This window comes from Cynocephalus volans, chromosome 14 (genome assembly GCF_027409185.1).
Source record: "Cynocephalus volans isolate mCynVol1 chromosome 14, mCynVol1.pri, whole genome shotgun sequence".
NCBI lineage: Eukaryota > Metazoa > Chordata > Mammalia > Dermoptera > Cynocephalidae > Cynocephalus > Cynocephalus volans.
The window spans coordinates 83,759,926-83,784,797 of NC_084473.1; the positions used below are offsets into that span (position 1 = coordinate 83,759,926).

The window sequence follows — 24,872 nt, forward strand, 5'->3', positions numbered from 1 at the left end:
TATACACCATGATCAAGTGGGATTCATCCCAGGGATGCAAGGTTGTTTCAATATATGCAAACCAATAAATGTGATACACCATATTAATAAAATCAAGCACAAGGACCATATGGTCATCTCTACAGATGCTGAAAAAGCATTTGACAAAATTCAACATTTGTTCATGATAAAGACTCTCTACAAATTAGTTATAGATGGAAAAATATCTCAACATAATTCAAGCCATATATGATAAGCCCACTGCCAATATCATCCTGAATGGGGAAAATCTGAATGCTTTTCCCTTAAGGACAGGAACTAGACAGGATGCCCACCCTCACCACTCCTATTCAACATAGTGTTGGAAGTACTAGCCAGAGCAATCAGAGAAGAGAGGGAAATAAAGGGCATCCAGATTGAAAAAGAGGAAGTCAAACTGTCCCTGTTTGCAGGTGATATGATCCTATATATTGATCCTAAAGCCGCTACAAAAAAACTCTTAGAGTTGATAAATGATTTCAGCAAAGTCGCAGGATACAAAATCAACACACAAAAATCAGTAGCATTTCTCTACTCCTCAGTGAACATTCAGAAAAAGAAATCAAGAAAGCTAGCCCATTTACAATAGTCACCAAAAAAATAAAATACTTAGGAATAAAGTTAATCAAGGTTGTGAAAAATCTCTACAATAAGAACTACAAACCATTGTTGAGAGAAATTAAAGAGGACAGAAGAAGATGGAAAGATATCCCATGCTCTTGGATTGGAAGAATTAACATTGTGAAAATGTCCATATTACCCAAAGTGATATATAAATTCAATGCAATCGCCATCAAAATTCCAATGGCATTTTTCTCTGAAATGAAAAAAAACTATCCTAACATTTATGTGGAATAACAGAAGACCACAAATAGCCAAAGCAATTCTGAGAAAAAAATAAATAAATAAACAAATAAATAAATAAATAAAGCTGGAGGAATAACACTACCTGATTTTGAGCCATACGACAAAGCTGTAATAACCAAAACAGCATGGTACTGGCATAAAAACTGACACAAGGATCAATGGAATAGACTAGAGAATCCGAAAATCAACCCATACACCCACAGCCATCTGATCTTTGAAAAAGGCATCAAATCTACACACTGGGGAAGAGACTGTCTGTTTAGCAAGAGGTGCTGGGAAAACTGGATATTCATATGCAGGAGAATGAAACTAGACCTGTATCTCTCACTATATACCAAAATCAACTCAAAATGGATTAAAGAATTAAATATACACCCTGAAACAATAAAACTCCTTAAAGAAAACATAGGAGAAACACTTCAGGAAGTAGGATTGTGTATAGACTTCTTGAATACAACCCCCAGAGCACAGACAACCAAAGGAAAAAATAAACAAATGGGATTATATCAAACTAAAAAGCTTCTTCACAACAAAAGAAACAATTAACAGTGTGAAGCTGAGTTGGCAGAGAAAAAGGAACCCTCATACACTGTTGGTGGGACTGCAAAATGGTACAGTCTTTATGGAAAATGTTATAGAAGTTCCTCAATTACTGATAGATCTACCATATGACCCAGCTATCCCACTGCTGGGAATATACCCAGAAGAATGGAAATCATTGCGTTGGAGGGATACCTGTACTCCAATGTTTATTGCAGCACTATTTATGATAGCCAAGAGTTGGAACCAGCCCAAATGTCCATCATCAGATGAGCAGATAAGGAAACTGTGGTATATCTACACAATGGAACACTACTCTGCTATAGAAAAGAATGAAATGCTACCATTTATCACAACATGGATGGACTTAAAAAAAATTACATTAAGTGAAATAAGTCAGGCATGGCACAGAAAGAAATACCACATGTTCTCACTTATTTGTGGGAGCTAAAAATAAACAAAAACAAACAAACAAACAAACAAACACACAAATGGTGGTGGGGGGGAAGAAGACAAAACAATCACAACAGTTCCTTGAACTTTTTAAGACAAGTGAACAGACATGATGTTGATGGGGGGAGGGGGAAAGAGAGGGGGGTAAAGAGGAATTGGTAAAGGGACACAAAAATCAAGTACATTGTATATTGTGCATTTTATATTTTTTATTGTATAAAAAAATAAATAAATAAAAGAAAGCAAAAGAAGATAAATGGCTTTTGAAAGGACTGTATTCATTATGTGAATGAGGAGCTGGCAAGAATCTTCTGGAAGAAATAAAAATTCACAAAACAATTCAAAGAGCAGAAAGGAAGCTAAACATAAGTTGTGTGTTAGCACCGCTGAAAATGAAAAAGAAATGAAAGTAGACTAATTGCACGAAGTAGTTTCTTTGTTTGACTGCAGTCATTATCTGGAATCACCTGTGGCTCAAATCTATTTTACTGGATTTCAGGAAGTAAAGGATAATTACTTGGGCACACATGCATTTTCTTCCTTTCTTACTGCAGAGCTCTAGTGCTTTTGGTTTGATTAATTGCCTAAGCTACCTGACTGGCTTGAAGGGAAAGTTATGTTTTTCACATTTATATTAAACAAAAAACTTGTGTTTTAAGAATAAATCATCACATCTGAAAGAATTCTTTTTTAGGAGGAAAACGGCAAAGATTTAAATCATGTAATTGAATTGATGGAGAAATGAATCTAGAAACTTTTATTCTATTACAAAAATAGGAGGAACCCTTGAAGCAGCAACTTCTAGTCTTCCCCACAGATACCTGGAAAAACCTCGCTTCAGGGTCATCAGGGACTGGGAGTGGGGGTGAGGTGGGCACTGGAAGGTGGAAGTCCACCTAGTCCACCTCTCCTGGTTACAGAAAGCTTGGCCCTCATGCTCAGGCCTGTGAATAGTGTTTGAAATAAAAAGGGGTAAGGTTAACAGACACTCAACAGCAACAGGATGAAAAAACTTCCAAATCACTAGAAGAAAAAAAAGGGACAAAGAAAACTAAACCAATCCAGTAAAATTCAGGGAAAGGGAAGTAAATATCAAGAGGCAAGCATGATATTAAACAGAAATACGTCCAGTCAAGATGGTAGAATAGACGGTCCCCAGCATCACTCTCTCCCATAAATCAACCAATTTACAACTGTAAAAAAGCAATGACAGCCAAGCTGGGGCTGCTAGAGCTCAGGCAAAGAGGAGGAGAGACCTAGGGAGTATGTGAAGGCAGGAGAAGCCACGATGAGAGAAAGAAAAAACTGCTCTGACCATTTGAATCCCGGTCACGTCCATGCTGGAGCTGCTGAGTACATGGAGCAGGAGTTGGCAAAAGCTGCAGCTGTGCCCTCCAGATGAAGTTGCTTGGAGGCAGCAGGGGAGAAGAGAGCCTTGGTGGCCCCCAGGCCAGCAAAACCCATAATAGGGTTCCCATGGATTCATATAGGAGTGAGAAGCCACAACAAGTGAAGAAAAGGAGACAGTCAGAGGCCAGCAAGTCACTGCAAGGGACCAGCGCACAGTCTGTCCCATTGAAAGTGTTTGCAGCATGGGCAGTGGGGGAGACGGGCCCACTGAGAGAACTCTGGGACACAGCAAGGACAGCCGATCTGCACCCCTATCAGTGCAGGAACACTCAGAGGAGACTGGTCAGGAATATAGAATTGCATGGGGTGCAGATCACCCCATGATGAAAAGACTCAGGCCCAGATCAGAGTTTCAGATCTCTCGAGAGCCAAAAGTACCTATAAAGTCAGCCATTAAAATCTGAGCTGCACAAAAAGCCTTCCCTAGGGAATCAGCAGCAAAGCAGCTATTTAGCTCAACCACAGAGCTCAAGTACTGGTCCCCAAAGGAAGTTCCACCATTTTAGAAGTAAGCAAAGGACAACAAATTAGTTCCAGTGCAGAGTTTAAATGGTGGGAACAGCAAATAATCCAACACAGAGCTGAAAAAAAAAAAAAAAAAAAAATGAAGCACCTGTAACCAGAGACAAAGTGTCATATTAACTAGTAAAGGTCTCATTTCACCAAAGAACACCTATAACACCTAGAAGGACTGGAAGTCCTCTGGGATACCAAGCCAGAAATGAGGAAGGGACAGGGGCCTCAGCAATGCCCCCCAATACCTGCAACCAATCCCAAGGGTGGGGGATGAGGGCCTTGGCCATGCCCCCTGGACACACACAGCCAGCCCAGCAGTGACCACCAAGCTGCTGAAGGAAGTGCCCCAGGCTCTCACAAGCAGGGGCAGTGGGGGGCCTCAGGCCTTGGCCATACACCCCCCAACACATGCAACCAGCCCAGCAATGACCACCAAGCTGCAGCAAGAAGGGCCCTGGGTTCCCGGGCTGAGATTGCAGGGGTGAGGGCTTTTCCACACTCCCCTGACATCTGTACCCAGTCCAGCAATGACCAAGCCACCACTGGAAACCCCCCAGTTTCCCCTGTGGGAATGAGGGGGGTGCCACAGGCCTTAATCCCACCCCTCCTCCTTCCTCCTTCTTCCATCCCATTTCCTTTCCCTTTCCCATCTCACCCTCCCTCCCAACTGCTCTGCAACACCCTAGTATGTAAAATAATAATATTATAAAAATAAAAATAAAATAAATTAAAAAAAGAAAACTTTACTGGCAAAAAAAAAAAATAAAATAAAAAGAAATACAAAATAAATTTTAAGTCCAAATATAACAGTCACAAAGTATAATAAACGTTAAATTATCCAAAACTTAAAAGTAAAAATAAAGCAAAAAGACGACTGTGTGTCCTTTCAAGATTAGTTGATTTCAAGGTTATTTGATTTCTATTTACTACTGATTAAAAACTAGATTCCAGAAAGTTAGATGTTAACTTAGATAATGTTTACATCTCTATATTCTAGATAGACCTGTTCTAGAGAAAACTGAAATTATGAAAATGATACATGATTTTTATTTGGTAGAGAACATACCCTAGTGTTTATGGTTTTATTGCTCTGTAGAATGTTAACAATATTGCTTATTTAGCAATCTTATTCCAGCAATATAGGGGTGTGTGTGTATACACACACACACACATACACATACATAAATATACATACACCACCAAATGATAAAGATGGTTCAAAGCACAAAGCTGGTTATATCTACCTTATAGATATAAATTTATATATAAAAAAGGATATATAATTATTTGCTGGTTCTGTCATTAACAAGCTAAATAAGCCTTTGAGACATGTTCACAATATATATACATGAAAACTCTGTGTTTTTTTTCTTGTCAATTGTGTCTTTAATCATGACCATTTTAAGTTTTGTTGTCCAGTTTTTTAATTATTATTATTTTTTTATTTATTGAATCAAAATCGATTATACATATTTTGGGGGTTGAACATTGAGATATGTTGATTAAATCGATATTACTAGCATATATATTGTTACAAATCATAATTATTCTTTATGCCCCTTGTCCAACCTCTCCCCTTCCCCCATTCCCTCCCCCTCCCCCCTCTAATTACCCTAGATTTCTTCTCTCCTTCTGAAAGAATAATGGTTACTCCATTAACTTGTTGCCTAGATGATCTGTCCAATGCTGAGAGATGTGATCAGGTCCCCCAATATTATCATAGAGCAGATGCTTCTTCTGTCACTTTGGAATGGGCTTTGTGGAGAGAGACATCCTCTTCTTTTCTTTGGTCTCTGCTGGTGACTCTCCTTGTGTCAATGCACTCCAGTGGCTGGCAGACCATCTGCACGGTGGTTGTGGTACCTAGCCGCTTTTGTGGCAGCCATGGTTATTGTGGTGACTGTGGTGGGCCACCCACATGGAGGTGATGTTTTTGGAATCCTTCTTGGCACTGGTGGTGTGCCTGGTTGTGGGGGGTGGATCTGGTCTGTGGTTCCATACCTCAGGACCCTGGGTGGGCTCCAAGATGCTGGAAGTGTGCCTGGTTGTGGGAAGGGACATGTTCACAATATATATACATGAAAACTTTAAGTTTTTGAAATTTATACTCTAACAATGTAAATGGGAATTTTTTTTCAGAATTGAAAGACAAAGAAGAGCAGATCCAGCTATATGTTGTTTACATGAGATACATCTAAGAAAATACATAAAATGATTGGATTAATGCAATGGATGAAGATATATCATGCAACTGCTAACTGAGAGCAGAAAGGACAATACGTAATATCAGAAGAATAGAACTGAAGGAAAAAGCATTTCCAGGAATGAGATAAAATATGATAAATGATATATAAAAAGATGATCAATTGTAACACTGAAGAGGTCAGACTATGGTAAATATATTTATATCAGATTGATTTGTTTTTGTGAGTAATCTTATAATTTGGGAACCATTGGAGCAAGACAGCGAGGATCATGACTTCCAATTTTCTTAGGGACAAGAGGTGGGTGGGCCCTAGGACTGGAGGAGTGGGAGAACCCTGAGACTGAGGCTTCAGTAGCAGTGAGGGAAAGGCTGTGGCAGGGGTGGGGGAAGGGTGGGGGAAGGTCAAATCTCACCTGGCTTCATGGATGTCACTTGGATGGGGGCTTCATGGATGTCACTTGGATGGGCAGCACCTCCAAGCCTCTAATTTATGTTCACTGTCACCCTCAAATGTCCTTATAGTGGGAATATCCTGGTCAGGTTGCCGATATTAGATGAAATGAGATACTTTCAGTCTCTATGTCCTTTTTCTCAAGATTCAGGATGCAAGCAGACAGGTTTGTTTAGCCTTTGCTTAGGTCAGGTGCTCACCCCTTGGCTGGGAAAGGTTGGCCCAGGTGACATCCTCACCTGACCATATCTAATGAGAAGGAAGTAATTCCTCAAAAGACAGGTCAGGGTGCTTGCAGAAAATGCGAGGATGCAGTTAGGAAATGAAATGTCCATTGTATTCTATTTTTTTTGGGTATATTTTGAAACCAAAGCTCACGAATTAGGACATTTTGGTTATAGATAAAAGATGCAATTCACCAAGAAGATTTAATAGTGATGGTTCTTTATACTGAGTCCCATTGCATCCAACTACGTAAAGAAAGTAAAATCTTGCTAGAGGCAAAATAAGAATGTGAGAAAACAACTATACTGGAAAACTTTAATATGCTTTTCTCTGAAGTGGACATATCAAGTTAGACAAAAATAAATATGGATATGGAAGGTTACATCAACACAATAAAAAACTGAAATCTCCGACCCTTTCCTTCCCCCATCCCCCATCATTCTATTTACTCTGTGTGGATTCACAGAACTGACATACTGTTTGTGAGATAATCGTGTTGGCATGGACGTGTTAAAGATGCTTATGCCGACACATATTATGTGGCCTCCTTCCTGAGTATGCTTACGTAACAAGGGACATTTCAAAAAGTGGCTCAGAATATTTCTGTTTGGCTTCCCCAGTTGAGAAGCTCAAACTTCAAATAGATTCTTTATAATCCATAAATTGGCTCCCAATAGAAAAATAGAAAGGTCCACGTGTCTCAATTAATTATATATATATATACACACACACGAGTGTATATACATACACATATATAGACAGACATACATGCTTGTGTTTATAACATAGAAAATATAATCTCAGATACTCATGGAATATTTGTAACATTTGGCTATGTACTAGGCCAAAAAGAAAATGAAACATCAAATGCTGTCTTAAATCAGAAATCATTTTGGTAATAATTTATTAATCACAATGCAGTACGAATAGAAATTAGCCACAAAGCAGCCAAGTAACATATTATTGACTTGAAAAGTAAAAAAAAATCACATACTACTCTAAAAAACTTCAAAAGGAAATATATAAAATTACAGAGCATCCGACTATTTAAAAATAAACTACAAAAATACTACATATTAAAATCAATGGGATGGGATCAAAGTGGTTCTCAAGTGAAAATGTAGTTTCTTTACTGATTAAGGAAACAAGAGATTGAACTGAAATAAACTAAGAATTAAACTTAAGAAGCTATCTACAGAACAAGGAAAGAAAATGGAAGGAAGCAGTTAGTAATAATAAAAACAGAAGCAAACGAGAAAGAAACAAAAAAGTTAATTTGGTGAATAAAACCAAGAAACATTTATTTGAAAAGGATCAATAAAATAGACAAATGTCTGGAAGCTGACAAAGGAAAAAGACACACAAATAGACATTGGGAGTTGGAAAAGAGATCACAATAACAGATACATCAAAACTTATAAGAGTTACAAGGGTATGCAAAGTACTTGCTGCCTGGATTTTCCCCATTCTCCCAGTCTTCTGGAGCCACCCTTATTCATTTTTTCCTTTTCTTTCCTTTTTTTTATTTTTGGTGGGGTAACAGCTGTATTGAGATATACCTCATATACCATATAATTTATTTATTTAAAGTGTACAATTTAATAGTTTTTAGCATATTTGTTATACCACACCACAATGATCAATTCTAGGACATTTCTATCACCTCAAAAAGAAATCCCACACCCCTTAGCTGTCACCCCCTATCCCCTATTACCCCTAACCCTAGTCAACCACTAATCTACTTTTTGTCTCTCTCTATTTGCCCATTCTGGACATTTTATATAATTGGAATCATACAGTATGTGGTCTTTTGTGATGCGCTTATTTCATTTAACATAATGTACTCAAGATTTATCCATGTTGTAGCATGTGTCAGTACTCCAGTCCTTTCTATGGCTGAATAATATTTCACTGTATGGATATACCACATTTTGTTTATCCATTCACCAGTTGATTTAGTCTTTTTTTTTTTTTTTTTTTAATACGAATAAAACAGCTCAGTTTTCCCTGGGATGTTCTCAGGGACTCTCAAATGTGCAGTTCCTTTGCATGTCAGATTTCTGTTCAAAAGGGATTGCTGATCTCTCTGACTGCTGCTGTGGTTCTTGTGTTATTGCCTTCTCTGTGCCCCATGTCACCTGAACCTTCCTCTTCCTCTTCCTTCATTTCCCCAGAGACCCACTCATGCAGGGCTTCTGGGTTAGGCAGGGTTGGGTTATAGAACATTTATTCTCCCCACTTGCTCCTTACATTCAGAGTAAAATCTCCATAGATTGTTGCTTTTTGAATATCTAAATGAAGTGGACAATTCACTATGCCCGAAAATGAAATAATTGACTCAAGAAGAGACAGAAACTAGAATAAACCCACAATTATAAAACAAATTGAGGAGTTTGTTAAAGACCTATCTCCTTCAAAAAAACCTAATACAAGATGGTTTTCAGGCAGTTTCTTCTTAATCTTTTTTTTGGTTGTTGTTGAAAATGATAATTCCTATGTCAAGACGATATATAAATGTGGAACACTTTCAACTTATTCTCTGAACTGGCATCACTTTGATATTCTAACCGGTCTAGAGCAGTCTGTAAAAGAAACGTAGGACCATTGCGGATTGCAAGGATTCATCTCCGTTCATTGAATCCCAAATCCAACATTTTCACGGCTTTTTATTTTATTTTATTTTTTTATTTTTATTTTTACTTTTTAAAAGATGACCGGTAAGGGGATCTTAACCCTTGACTTGGTGTTGTGAGCACCACGCTCAGCCAGTGAGCGAACCGGCCATCCATATATGGGATCCGAACCCGGGGCCTTGGTGTTCTCAGCACCGCACTCTCCCGAGTGAGCCACGGGCCGGCCCTTTCACGGCTTTTTAAAGCAAAATGGAGAAAATGTAAAGATTTAGTCGCCTCTTGTAACTGTGTGGCTGGGAACTTGAACTACACGCAAAGGGCAGGTGCCCAAAGTAACAGAAACCCAGAGGAGTTCATCAAATGTGGGACGTAGACCAGTCCACATCAGCCTGGGGACAAAACGGGGATGACTAAAAAACCACACGGTATGTCTCCACCCCAAATACCGTAGCTTCCAATCCCACGAAAAATAATATCCTTCACCTCCCTCATTGTTCCTTGGATTTCATTTTTCCCTCTCATGAGGGCCGGCACTCACCATTGTGCCCCCAGTGACTAACGAGTTCCTGGCATACAGTTGGTGTTTAATAAATATTTATTGAATAAATCACTGAAATGAACAAGGATCGTTGGGCAGCCACGCTGCCCTTGCCGTTTTTCCTCGCTTTCTCTGGCGCCCTCTGGTGGTCATCTGTGGTAGTTTCTGAAGCCCTGGAAACTGCGCCTGATGGTGGCGCCTTAAGCTGGGATTGACTGTGGCTGCAGCTGACTTTGGCTTTTTGATGTTAGACTGGATAGAATATAGACTTAGTGCTTCTTTAGAGGGGATTTATAGGCTTGTGGACTGTTTGAACTGGAAGAGACAAACCATGTCTAGCTCCATTCATTACAAATAGGAGAAAATTGCGTCCCTAAGAGAGGAGGTGATTTACTTAAGGCTACACAGCTGGGGAAGGACTGGGCTGGAAGTAGAACCAGGTGTCTTGTCTCCCAGTTAATGTGCTTCCTCACATCCACTGAGGCACTTGGAAAAATCTTTGCAAACTGGGAAAATCTTTTGCACAGTTGCCATCTGGTCTCCCTCAAATCAGAGGAGACATTTTAATGCATTTTCTGAAATCCAGTGAAAGAATGAAAATGCCCTCGTGCAGGGTGAGAATATACCTCTTTGTTCAGCGTAACAGCTGCTCCAGGACTCTCGGTCACAGTACCATTCATCACTTTTAAAGCTGGAAAGAGCCTTAACTATTTTGACTTTTATAATTGAGGAAACCAGGGTTCCCTTAACAAGAGCAAGGTCATTGGGGCACAGCCAGGGTATAAACCCCTGCCTTTAAGTCCCAGTTCTGTGATTTCTGCTAAATGGGGCTTGCTTCAGTCAGCTTGGAGAATGCATCAGATTGGTACAGGAAAAATAATTTTTAGCTTGGTGAGTGTATTAATTAAGGGCAAGGGCACTATACCAGATGTGATCTCAACTCTGAATGGCCTACCACATTAGAAATTTATTTTTCACCTGCAAAAAATTCCAATTGGCAGTGGGGGGTGGGGTCCCTGTTCCATGCTGTCCCTTGGCACACAGACTGACGGAGTCCATCTTCAACGTGGGCTTCCACAGCGAGTTGCAAGACTGCTGATTATGAGAGAAAAATTGATCTTAGACTCACTGCCACTAAATCGGGCTGGGATTCTAGACTAGAACAGAGGCTTGGGGTATGGGGATTATATATATGTACATATCAAATGTGCATATTTATATGGTCATGGTTACATTACCCACTTGGAGAGTTTATGCTCACTCGATTTTCACCCTCTCCTTATGTGGCCAAAATCTCTTTGACAGCAATGGAAAACTTTTATAAATATGTATATATTTGTATGTAAGTATATGCTTACATACAAATGTATACTTGTATATATTTATATATACTTTTATAAATATACATCTTGTAAATATGTGTATATTTATATATAAAGCATATATAAATATATCTACTTTTTATACATACTTATATGAAAATAAATGCTCAGATATCTTTATATATGCTTTTATAAATACACATATTTATAAAAGTTTTCCCTTGCTGCCAGAGATTTTGGCCACGTAAGGAGAGGGTGACAACTGAGTGAGCATAACTCTCCCAGTGGGTAACACGCCCACTTTGGTAATACGATATTCATCATACTTTCCTGGATCTTGCCTTGCATTGTACCATTTTGTTGTCAGATTCTAAACTTCCTACTGGAGAATGGGCAGCTTGAGATGAGTGATTCTATGGAGAATAGTTCTATATTCTCCATGGCATCTTGATACTGAGTACTCAATCAGTCCTCCAGTCAAACTTGATAAATATGTGCATTTGGGAACATATCAAGTTGAAGCTACCTGGATATACCATTTAATTAAGAAAAAACTAGAATTTGTATGGATCAACTGACAAGTGCCTTTTTCTTTTTCTTTCTTTTCTTTTTTGAAACACAGCCGATACTGCTGGAGTTCAATGTTGTGCAGATGGTAGTCACATAATGTCGTGGGCTCCTGAAATATGATAAAAGATCCCCGAAGAAGGTGGAGAACCAGATATCTTATGACATATTTTCCAGAATGGGTACGGGGAAATGCCATACTGGCCTCGTCCCAAGGGGAGCCATTGCCTATTTATATCTTACAGAGAGGGAGGGCAGTGGCTGAGCCGGGGAGACAGATTGTAGCACTGAGTCTTCCATGAGGACATCAAATAGAAAGAAGGTGGCAAAGATGGAAAAATCATTTTTCTCTGGACAGGTCTTTTCTGTTCTAAACTTAGCAAGATTACGGGTGATTATTATGCCTTTCTGCGGCGCTCGACTCTCTCTGACAGTCTCGGCAGCAGAACAGAAGGTCGAAGGGAAGGGTGGTGGCCAGCTGGCTTGCCCGTGCCATGCTTGAGTCACAGGCTGCTCCAGTGGAGGGAAGCAATGCTACTGTTGGAGGTTAAATATGAAGGACGATCTCTAGGGAAATAGCAGTAGGCACCAAAAAGCATAGAACAAATAATAATAAAAGTGCATATACTCCTAGTGTTTGAAATCAGATGGAGCGAAGGAAGAGGATGTTTTACAGATTCCCTGTTTTCCACTGGCCCCAGCCTTCAACTCAAAACTTGGGAAATTCAGGACACAGGATGCCCTGTTGTTTATAAGGTACCCAAGCAACAATGCACGGAACTGGATATTTAATTATTAAGAAACTGATGCTACATAAAGAAATAGTAGTCCAGGGCCATCCAGTGTCACCTACAGTTCCCAGAGGAAGAATCCTGTCTTGAGGGGTGTACGGGGCAGGGGTGCGGCTCTCCCTGCTCTGCCCTCTAGTGGCCGGGTGGCTCAACTCCAGCTGTCAAGGCACCTTTCCCAGGGATCAAGAACAAAACAGGGGCCGACCCCGTGGCTCACTCCGGAGAGTGTGGCGCTGGGAGCCCCACGGCCACAAGTTCGGATCCTATGTAGGGATGGCCGGTGCGCTCACTGGCTGAGCGTGGTGCGGGGGACACCAAGCCAAGGGTTATTTACCGGTCACAAAAAGCAAACAAACAAAAAAAAAAAAAAATAAAATAAGTGCTTACTAAATATAAAAAGCCTTCATCTTTTACTATATGAGTAATTATAAATATAAATTTGTTAAAATCCCTAACTATACTGATGTCCTCACAGGTTAGCCAAACATTAACTGTACATTTGTTCCATTGAATTTTCCACCTCAGCATGATAGTGGTTCCTTGTTTTAGTGTTGCTACTGCGTTTCCTTTCATTTTTGAAAGTTTAAAAAATACAGAAGGGGACTTTTGCTTCCAGAAAGATGGAGTAGAAATACTTTTTCCTGTTCCTCTCATTAAGTATGAATCAAAATCCTGGACATTATTTGAGGGGTCTTCAAAAAGTTCATGAAAAGATCTGTATTATCTTTTAATTCCATTTTTCCATGAGCTTTTTAAAGTACCCTCATACACACAAAAAAGTGTGAAGACTCTGAAAGGTGGAGAAAAGAAGGCAGACCAAGGACATCGGGACCCAAAGAATGACACAGCAATGGGTTCCTCGGGTTTTCCTTTTGCCTAATGCAAGGGTACTTCAAAAAGTTCAAAAGAGTCTTTCCATGAACTCTTTGAAGTACGCTTGTATATCCCATACTTGGGGCTGGAGAAGTTGTCAACCCAGAAACACAACAGGCACAAAGACAAAAAGAGTCCCGACAAAAGCTGGCTCTCTCTAGTCAAAGGACGAGGAAAGGGGAAGCCTAGTAGGACAGGAAACTTTTAGACAGTGACTGCTCTGCTCTATTCAAACACCATGAAAGAAAATGCCCCCTCCCGTGCCGCCATCCCTAGCAAAGGCCCTGTGGGGAACCCCGGGCTTCCACACCAGTGTGGTTGTCACGAAGAGCCCCAGCCCCTCTGCTGGGTGGCATGAGAGAAGGATGTATAACACACCTCAAATAATTAAAATCACACGGAGTGTGTTCTCTGACCACCTGGATTCAAACTAGAAATCAATAACAGAAAAATAATGGGAGAAATCCCAAACCCTTAGGAATTGAAGTTTTGGGAAAAATAAAAAATTCTATATTGAACAGAATAAAACAAATTGCAACATATGAAAATTTGTGGGACACAGCTAAAGCTCGGAGAAATAAGCACTTATCCCAGAGAAATGAAAACTATGTCCACACGAAAACATACACAGAACTGTTCATAGCAGTTTTATTTGTGTTAACAAAAGACGGGAAGCAGCCAAAATGTCGTGCAATAGATTAGTGCTAAATCAAACTGTGGTATTTCCACAGCACGGAGTATTACTCAGGATTAAAAAAATAATGAACTGTTGATACACACAACAACTTGGATGGATCTCAGGGGCATTAAGCTGAGCAAAATGGTCGCATACTGCATAATTCTATTTCCATAACATTTTTGTCATTTCAAAAATGTTACAAAAATCTATAAAATCTTATAATTTAAATAAAATTACAGAGTGGTGGTAGCCAGGAGTTAGAGGCTGTGGGGAGCCAGAGAAATGGGTGTGACTATAAACCTCTAGATAGTTTAACTAACTCGTTAACTAAGTTGAGGTCACACAGCTATAGGTGATGGGACTCGAGCTGCAAAAACATTGAATGTATCTTGTATATGAATATAGGAACATTTCTTTATTGTATACAGATAGAAGGGGAATTTCTTGGTTGCAGGGTGTGTGCATTTTAAATTTACAAATTGGCCTCAAACTGGTATGATTAATTTAAATCCCCACATTTGCAGTGGCAGGTCCCCCATGGAGTTTCCTTTCTCCACGTCCTCTCCCGTCCTTGGTATTTTCAGGCTTTTTCATTCTTTTTGCCTGTCAAATGGTTAATACTCTGTATTTCATTTTTGGTTTAACATACATTTTTGCATTTCCTGATCACTAATGAAGTTGACCATTTAAAAATATTTATTGGCCAGTGGACTGTCATCTGTTGTGAATTGTCTGTCTGTGAGGTATGCCCACTTTCTATTGAGTTGCTTACTTTTCTATTGCTTTACAGGAGTTCCCATTTTTTCTCTCTCCCTCTGATTCCCTAATAATAGAATCCCAATTTTATACAGGGCAACAGTGTCTCAAACACAAATTGAATTTCTCAGCTTCTTTGAAGCTAGGGCTGATGAGACATAATCTGAAGTCTGTTTTGCATTTCTGGGAAAATTTTGCATAAAGCAAAAATGACCGAGGCACTGCTGCTCATTTCTCCTTTGTCTTCTTTTTACTTTTTTTTTGCCCGGAACATGGTACAGGAGCTATCTTGCAACAGTTAGGATGAAAGTCAGTTTAGGGTGGAGGAGTAGGGAGAAGGAACCTGGGTCCTGGAGTAGCTGCACTAACTAAAAAAGTACCCCCTTATCTGCTTAAGCTTTTTCTAGTTAGATTTCAACAACATGTAGCTGAATGAATGCTGATGAACAGTGAATAATGAATACTGATACAACTTTCTAATATTTTCTTTTAGAGTTTTGCATTGAGATTTTATAAATGAGTCTGGTCTATACCTTTCTTTTTCATTTTCAGTCTTTGATTTTAGCTTCAAGATTATTCCAGCCCTATTACATGATTTATGTTTGCAAGTAATGGTAGTTTACCTTCTTTCACTATTCCCTGGAAAACGTTATTTTTTAAATATAGGTTTTCATAAAAGTTAACCATATGTTTATCTGGACCTGGACCTTCACTTAAGCAAACTTATTGTAAAAACATTGGTTGGAGACAATCAAGGAAATTTGAATAGGAAATAAATATTAGATATTAGGGAATTAGTCTTAATTCTGCTAGGCATCATAGTAGCATGGTGGCTATTTTAAAAAAGTCCTTATCAGAGCAAAGAAGAGGTGCAGAGTAATAGTAAATTATTTTTAAAATTCTAAGTGATTTATTAAAGTCTTATAGAGAAATTAGGTAGAAAAGTAAAATAAAACAAAAACCCTGTAAACCTATAACCTTATTACAACTGTAAAATCATTTGGTATCTCTTTATATGTATATATACTGTCTTTGTAATAAATATGTATTGGTATTTTACCTATCTTTATTTTTAATCAGAATTTTTTTATGCATGTATATATTTTTTCAAAACCTTATTGATTTTTTAAAGAAATTTTTATTGAATCATAATTGATTATGCATATTTTGGGGGCTCAACGTTGACATATGTTGATCAAATCAATATTACTAGCATCTACATTGTTACAAATCATATTTATTCTTTACGGTTCTTGCCCAATCTCCCCCCTTCCCCCCTCCCCCTCTCCTCTCCTTCTCCGCCTCCCCCCAGCTCTAATTACCCTAGATTTCTTCTCTCCTTCTGAAAGAGTAATGGTTACTCTGTTAACTTGTTGCCTAGATGATCTGTCCAATGCTGAGAGGTGTGATCAGGTCCCCCAATATTATCATAGAGCAGATGCTTCTTCTGTCACTCTGGAATGGGCTTTGTGGAGAGAGACATCCTCTTCTTTTCTTTGGTCTCTGCTGGTGACTCTCCTTGTGTCAATGCACTCCAGTGGCTGGCAGACCATCTGCATGGTAGTTGTGGCATCTAGCCACTTTTGTGGCAGCCGTGGTTATTGTGGTGGCTGTGGTGGGCCACCCACATGGAGGTGATGTTTTTGGAATGCTCCTTGGCACTGGTTGTGTGCCTGGTTGTGGGGGGGGGGTCTGGTCTCTGGCTCCATACCTCAGGACCCTGGTTGGGCTCCAAGATGCTGGTCTTGGGAAGGGGGGTCTGGCCCCTGGCTCCATACCTCAGGCCCCCAGGCAGGCTCTGAGGTGCTGGCAGTGTGCCTGGTTGTGGGAGAGGGGGTCCGGTCCCTGGCTCAAAGCCTCAGGTCCCCAGCAGGCCCCAAGGCACTGGCAGAAAACCTTACTGATTTTATTGATGAAAATGATTTTGAAATTTGCTTTAATTGTAGAAAATTAAAGCAAGCATATATATATATATATATATATATATATATATATATATATATATATATATAATTTTAATATATGTATTTGTGGGGTACAGCCTGTTGTTTCAATACATGAATATATTGTACAATAATTCACTTAGGGTAGATGGCATACCTATCACCTAAGCATTCACCTTTTTTCTGTGGTAACTATGGTCAAGATCCTCTTATCTAGCTATTTAGAAATACACAATATAATATTATTAGCTCTAGTCAGCCTAGAACACCAGAACTTATTTTTCCTAACTACCTATAATTTTGTACCTCTTAATGTACCTCTTCCCCTCCACCACCCCCATGCTTCCCATCCAGACTTCTGGTAGCCATTATTCCACCCTCTACTTGCATGTGAACCACTTTTTTTTCTTTTTCTTTTTTAGATTCCACATATGAGTGAGATCTTTGGCATTTTGTCTTTCTTTGCCTGGCTTACTTCACTTAACTTGATGGTCTCCAGTTCCATCCATGTTGCTGCACCACAAATAAAAGAAATCAAGAAAGCTAGCCAATTTATAATAGTCACCAAAAAAATAAAATACTTAGGAAAAAAGTTAACCAAGGATGAGAAAAATCACTACAATGAGAACTACAAACCACTATTGAGAAAAATTAAAGAGGACCCCAAAAGATGGAAGATATCCCATGCTCTTGGAATGGAAGAATTAACATTGTGAAAATATCCATACTACCCAAAGTGATCTACAGATTCAATGCAATCCCCATCAAAACTACAATGACATTTTTCTCAGAAATGGAAAAAAATTCCCAAAATTTATATGGAATAACAAAAGACCATGAATAGCCAAAGCAATTTTGAGCAAGTAAAACATAAAGCTGGAGGCATAACACTACCTGACTTTAAACTATATTCCAAAGCTATAATAACCAAAACAGCATGGTATCGACATAAAAACAGACACACGAATCAATGGAATAGAATAGAAAATCCAGAAATCAACCCATATCCCTACAGCCATCTGATCTTTGAAAAGAGCATCAAGTCTACACACTGGGGAAGAGACTGCCTCTTCAGCAAATGGTGCTGAGAAAACTGGATATTCATGTGCTGGAGAAAGAAATTAGACCTGTACCTCTCACCATATACCAAAATCATCTCAAAATGGATTAAAGAATTAAATATGCATCCTGAAACAATAAAACTCCATAAAGAAAACATAGGGGAAACACTCCAGGGAGTAGGATTGGGTACATGAATACTACCCCAAAAGCACTGACAACCAAAGGAAAAATAAACAAGTGGGATTATATCAAACTAAAAAGCTTCTGCACAGCAAAAGAAACAAAGAGTGAAAAGACAACCAACAAAATGGGAGAAAATATTTGCAAAATATACATCATACAAAGAATTAATATCCAGAATATACAAGAAACTCAAACAACTATATGGCAAAAAAATAAGTAACCCAATTAAAAAATGGGCAAAGGAACTGAATAAGCATTTCTCAATGGAAGATATACAAATGGCCAACAGACACATGAAAAAATGCTCAACATCACTCATCATTTGGGCAATGCAAATCAAAACCACTTTGAAATACCATCTAACTCCAGGTAGGATGGCTAATATCCAAAAAACTGAGAATGATCAATGCTGGTGAGGTTATGGAGAAAAAGGAACTCTCATATACTTGGTGGGACTGCAAAATGCCAGAGCCTTTATGGAAAATGGTATGTAGGTTCCTTAAATAATTACAGGTAGATCTACCATATGACCCAGCTAAGCCACTGCTGGGAATATACCCAGAAGAATGGAAATTATCATGTCAAAGGGATATCAATGTTTATTGCAGCACTATTTACAACAGCCAAGAGTTGGAACTAGCCCAAATATCCATCATCATATGAGTGGATAAGGAAGCTGTGGTATATCTACACAATGGAATACTACTCTGCTATAAAAAAGAATGAAATACTACCATTTGCAGCAACATGGATGGACTTAGAGAAAATTATATTAAGTGAAATAAGTCAGGCACAGAAAGAGAAATACCACATGCTCTCACTTATTTGTGGGAGATAAAAATAAATAAATAAATAAATATACAATAAATGGTGGGGAGAGGGGAAGAAGACAGAACAATCACAACAACCCCTTGAACTTGCTAAGACAAGTGAGCAGATATGATGGTGATCGGGGAGTGAGGGGGGAGAGGGAGGGGGGAAAGAGGAATGGGTGAAGGGACACGAAAATCAACTCCATTGTATATTGACAAACTAAAATTTAAAAAAAAGCATTTCACTTGAATATTATTAACATTGTGATTGTTTCATGCCATATTTTGTGGGATAAAACTTGAGAATATGTGTGATGGGAAATGTATAAATGTTTTGCTTTTTATACGTGTGCACATAACTCATTTTTCTAGTTTTTGACAATTTTGTATTTCAGTGTCTAGTTGGTGGACAGAGTTGTGTGTGTGTGTGATTAATAAATGTTGAATTAATAACAACAAAAAGAAATATACAATATAATATTACTAGCTTTAGTCAGCCTAGAACACCAGAACTTATTTTTCCTATCTACCTATAATTTTGTACCTCTTAATGTACCTCTTCCCCTCCCCCACCCCATACTTTCCTTCTAGGCTTCTGGAAGCCATTATTCCCCTCTCTACTTACATGAGAACCACTTCTCTTTTTCTTTTTTAGATTCCACATATGAGTGAGATCATGTGGCATTTGTCTTTCTGTGCCTGGCTTTGTTCACTTAACCTGATGGTCTCCAGTTTCATCGATGTTGCTGCACCACAAATAGCAGAATTTCATTTTTTAAAAAATTTATTTTTTATTAACATATTCATTGTTACAAATCATGCTTATTTTTTCTGCCCCTTATCCAATCTATCCCCTCCCCCATTCCTCTCCCCCCCTTCCTTCCCCTTCTCCTTCCCTCTCTCCTCCACCTCTAATAACTATAGATTTTCTCTCTCCATCTGATAGATTCACTGTTCCTCTGCTGGTTGATTGCCTAGATGATCTGTCCAGTGCTGAGACAGGTGTGATCAAATCCTCCCCTATTATCACAAAGCAGATGCTTCTTCTATTACTCTGGAGTGTGCTTTGTGGAAAGAGAGGACCTCTTCTTTCTTTCTTTCTTTTTTCTTTTTTGTCTCTGCTGGTGCCTCCCCTTGTGTCAATGCAGTTGAGAGTCTGGTGTGCCATCTGCACGGTGGTTGTGACTGCTGCTATGGAGACTAGCTGCACTGCAAATGACAGGATTTCATTTTTAAAAAAATAGCTGAATAGTATACCATTGTGTATATATAACACAGTTTTTCTGGATCCATTCATCCATTGACAGGCATTTAGGTTGATTCCATCTCTTGGCTATTGTGAATAGTGCTGCAAAAAAACATGGGAGTGCTGGTGTTATAAGGTAGTTCTATTCTTAGTTTTTTGAGGAACCTCCATACTGTTTTCCATAATGGCTGAACTAATTTACATTTCCACCAACAATGTAAGGTTTCCCTTTTTTCTGTATCCTTGCCAATTTTTGTTATTTTTTTGTCTTTTCGATAATAGGCATTCCAACTTGTGGGAGATGATATCTCATTGTGGTTTTAATTTTCATTTCTCTGATGAGCAGTGATGTTGAGCATTTTTTCATATGCCTGTTGGACATTTGTATGTCTTCTTTTTTTTCTTGTTTCTTGTTTCTTTTCTTCTTTTTTTTCTTTTGTTGTAAGTTTTCTTTTTAGAAATGTCTGTTTAGGTCTTTTGCCCATTTTTTAATTAGGTTATTCATTTCTTTGCTGTTGAGTTGTTTGAATTCTTTTTATATCCTCAATATTAACTACTCATCAGATGCATAGTTTGCAAACACTTTCTCCCATTCTGCAAGGTATTTCTTCACTCAGCTGATTGTTTCCTTTGTTGTGCATAATCCCATTTGCCCATTTTTCCTTTTGTTGCCTGTGCTCTTATCTACAAAGTCTTTGCCCAGATCAGTGTCCTGAAGCACTTCTCTTAGGTTTTGTTTTAGTAGTTTTATACTTTCTGGTCCTACATTTGAGTCTTTATTTTGAGTTGATTTTTGTATATGGTGACATATAGGAGTGTAGTTTCACTCTTCTGCATTTAGATATACAGTTTTCCCAGCACTGTTTATTGAAGAGACTATTCTTTCCCCAGTGAACACTCTTGGTGCCTTTGTTGAGGATCAGTTGACTGTAAATATGTGGCTTTATTTCTGGGTTCTTTATTCTGGTCCATTAGTCTATGTGTCTGTTTTTATGCCAGTACCATGCTGTTTTGGTTACTATAGTTTTGTAGTATATTTTGAAGTCAGGTGGTGTGATGTCTCCATCTTTGCTCCTTTTGCTCAGGATTGCTTTAGCTATTCAGGGGCTTTTGTCATTACATATGATTTTAGGATTTTTTAAAATTTCTGTGTAGAGTACCATTGGTATTTTATTAGGGATTGCATTGAATCTGTAGTTTGCTTCTGGTAGTATGGTCATTTTTCACAATATTAATTCCTCCAACCCATGGACATGGAATGTATTTCCATTTCATTGTCCTCTTCAGTCTCCTTCATCAATGTTTTATAGTTTTCACTGTAGAGATCTTTCACCTCCTTCATTAAATTTATTCCTAGATATTGAATTTTTTTCTGTAGCTATTGTAAATAGGATTGATTTCTTTTTCAGCTAGTTCATTTATTGGTGTGTAGAATTTTTGTATATTGATTTTGTATCCTGCAACTTTACTGAATTTGTTTTTCAGTTCTAAGAGTTTTGGTGGACCTTTTAGAGTTTTCTCAATATAAGATCATGTCGTCTGCAAACGGGACAATCTGACTTTCTCCTTTCCAATTCGGATGCCTTTTATTTCTTTCTCTTGCCTAATTATTATGGCTGGGACTGAAATTTTAAAAGAAGTCAAACTCAAGACTTTGAAGAAATGTTTCCTCTGAAGCTTTAGGATAAGACCTCAGTATTCTGGATGATATGCATTTTCTTAATTCTGCCACTAGGTGTAGTCAGTGGAACGTGTTGAGAAACATTGTCATAAAGCTTGTAATTAAAGAACATCAGAGTACAAGACAGCAGAGTTGCCATAAAGCACAGAATAGCTTGTATGATGTACTTGATTAGAGATGGGAGGGGGTGGTGGGAGGAAGGATTGAAATAATGGGAAGAGAACTAGGAGTTAAGTCTGATAAACTACATTAATAGCCTTGCACAAAACTTTTCTGGGTGAACCTGTGCTTCCAATATGTAAAATAAAAATGTTTGGGCAGATGAAGAGCAAAGTTCTTTCTAGCTTTTATAATCTGAGGTATTTTGAAAAAAGAAAGTTGATGAGCAATCTTCCCTGGAATTTGCAGTGCATAAATTTGACCAGCAGAAAGCAGCAAGTGCTCAAGTTTTTCAAAAGTAACCTTCCAAATCTTCCTGCCTGGGGGAAGAGTCATGAATCTACGAATGGAACAGTGTTTGGACCATTTGATAAAAGAAAAGCCCTAAAAGAATCTTTCTTTTCATTAAACATTTTCATTCTACATTTGTAAGCCAAAGACAATATTAAAACATTGTCTTGGCTCTGAGACATCACTCTATTTTGGATCAACTCCTACCTCTGGTCACTCCTTCTACATCTCTTGTGCTGGTTCCTTCTCATCTCTTTGACTTCTACCTATTGGGTTACCTGCCACAGCTCAGTCTCCCTTTATCTATTTACACTCATTGCCTAGTGATCTCACCCTGTTTCCCAAATTTGCCCCCCAGCTCACACTGCTTCCTTAACTTTAGCATCACACATACACATCCGCCTAAGGGACATTGCCAACTGGAGGTCTAATAGGTCCAACTCGAAGTCCTGATTCCCACCTGCCTTCCAAAGTTGCTTTCCCTCAGCCTTCCCTGTCTCAGAAAATGTCCTTTCAAAATCTCTGGTTGCTCATGTCCTAACACTTAGAGCAGTCCTCGATTTTACTTTTCTCTCACACCTCACATCCAATATATCAGCAAATTTTATTTGTTCTACATTTAAAATATCACTGGAATCTGACCACTTTTCACCACACCTGTCTTTGGGCCTCTTGACTATTATTAAGAATTGAGGCATGTTCTGGTCTGGCCAAGAGTATCAAATGATGTTAAAATGGAACTTTTTGTGTTCGTTTTGTAAGACGTCTCAGAGGCCAACAATGATATAATAGGTATGAATTGCCCCTGTACAGAAAGTCTTCATTTTCTCTATTCCTACATTTTGGGGGTGTTGGTGGTACTGGAGGATTTTTGGAATAAGGAGTAAGCTAACTCTATTGAAGTTTATCAGATGTCATGAGGGTGGGGTGGGGTTGGGGAATGAACTGTTTAATCCTAGAACTATCAGAATGTAACTTCTTGGTTGTATGCAGGCTTAGATATAAGGGTCCCCATGGAGCATAAAACCTAGCAGACCTTGGTGAGTAATATAATGGATAAAAGAGAGCTCAACTTGACCATAAATCGCTTGGCCAGTTACCATTAATTGTGAGAAATTTCCTGAGAAGCTCCCACCCCTTTTTAATGGAGCTTCTGTTTACTGGATTCTGGAACAATTTCTATCACCAGAGAATCCTGCCTTCAAGTTGGATGGTGTTTTAGTTAGAGTTCTTGCTGCAAGCAGTAGAAGGCAGCTCTAATAGATACCAATAAAACAGGAATTTATTAGAAATATATTGGAAAAGGAAAAACAACTATACCGGGTCGTTTGCAGAGACACTGGGAAGGCTGGAGAACCAGGTTCGGGCTGTGCAGGTGGGAGACATGTCTCTGGTCATGCTGCTGAGCTAGTCCAGGGATATGCTAGAGACATGCTTGAGCTTGACACTGCAGTGTGTGCTGCTAACATTGCTGCTTGTGGACTACAGATGCTGTCCTGAGACCTTGGTCTTGCTGCTATTGCTTGTCATCAGAAGAAGTTCTCTTTATGAGAGTGAGGTGAATCTTAGGTCCACAAGGTGGTGCACAGGACTAACGTGAAGTCATGCCATCTCATGGAGCATCTTTTTGGACTGTCCATTTTACTTGAACATTTCTTGCAAAAAATTTATATTAGTATTTACACACACATATAGAATAGAAAGCACAAGTTGTATTATTTGCTATGAGAAAAAGACAATTTAAAAGATAAGTCTCAAACTGCACGCATAGCAGTGGGGAAGGTATTTATGCACTTTCTTCTGCAGCTTACTGAGAACAGTGAGAAGCTCCATATGAAAGAATCTTTTAAAAATTTTTTTTATTTTTACTGAAACATGGTCGATTGTACATATCTCTGGGTTACAGAGTTGAATATCAATACCTGTGTGCAATATGCAGTTCTCACATCAGGAGAAAAGATCTAATAAAATAAATTTAAGACGTTTATAACAGTAAATTTATGTCCAGTTCTTTTCCAGCCTGTGTTGTGCTGGACCTCAGACTGAAAAAGTGGTGTAAGAAGTTGGAAAGAGCACAAAATTAGGAGTCAAGAGATCTGGTTCTAGCCTCAGCTCTGCCACGAACTAAGTAAATGACCTGGGATGAGACATTTCTGTCTGTTCCCTCTGTTTTCTCCTATCATAGGGTGTGACAGGTAATTTCTAAGGTTCTTTTTGGCATTTAGTCTCTAAGCCATTGGCATTGGGAAGGTAGGTGAGCCGCCTTCCTTGGAACTGTAGAACACGAGTGTGACCACCAGAGGGCAGAGGGCAGCTTCAACTTCCCAGTAACATAATTTTTATGCTCACATTGTCCTGTCTGCAAGAGGGCGATGTGAACTACAAATAAGTTGGACTTATCAGCCCTGGAAAGATTTTATTTCTCAAGTATAAATTTAATTTTACATTTTTGGCTAAGATGATGTTATAGAAAGTAAACAAAACAGTCCTTTCACTACTCTCACACGTTTTCTCTTGTGTATGTATATTATTCGGGAAAGGCTGGATTATACCATTGCCCGAAATCTCATGGCCTAGCACTGACAAATTCCTATTTCTTGCTCATGATACATTCTCCACAAGAGCCAGATAGGTGCTCAGCTCCACACAG

General features: G+C 38.7%; 1 protein-coding gene across 1 annotated transcript in view; it reads right to left on the reverse strand.

Annotated features, from left to right (window-relative positions):
• The window catches only part of LOC134362408 (immunoglobulin kappa light chain-like), a 66,997-nt gene that overhangs the window by 11,729 nt on the left and 30,396 nt on the right, over positions 1 to 24,872 (reverse strand). Inside the window, exon 3 of the mRNA XM_063077642.1 lies at positions 7,862 to 7,878. Within this exon, the coding sequence (XP_062933712.1) occupies positions 7,862 to 7,878 (17 nt within the window). The remainder of the gene's footprint in view (positions 1 to 7,861; positions 7,879 to 24,872) is intronic.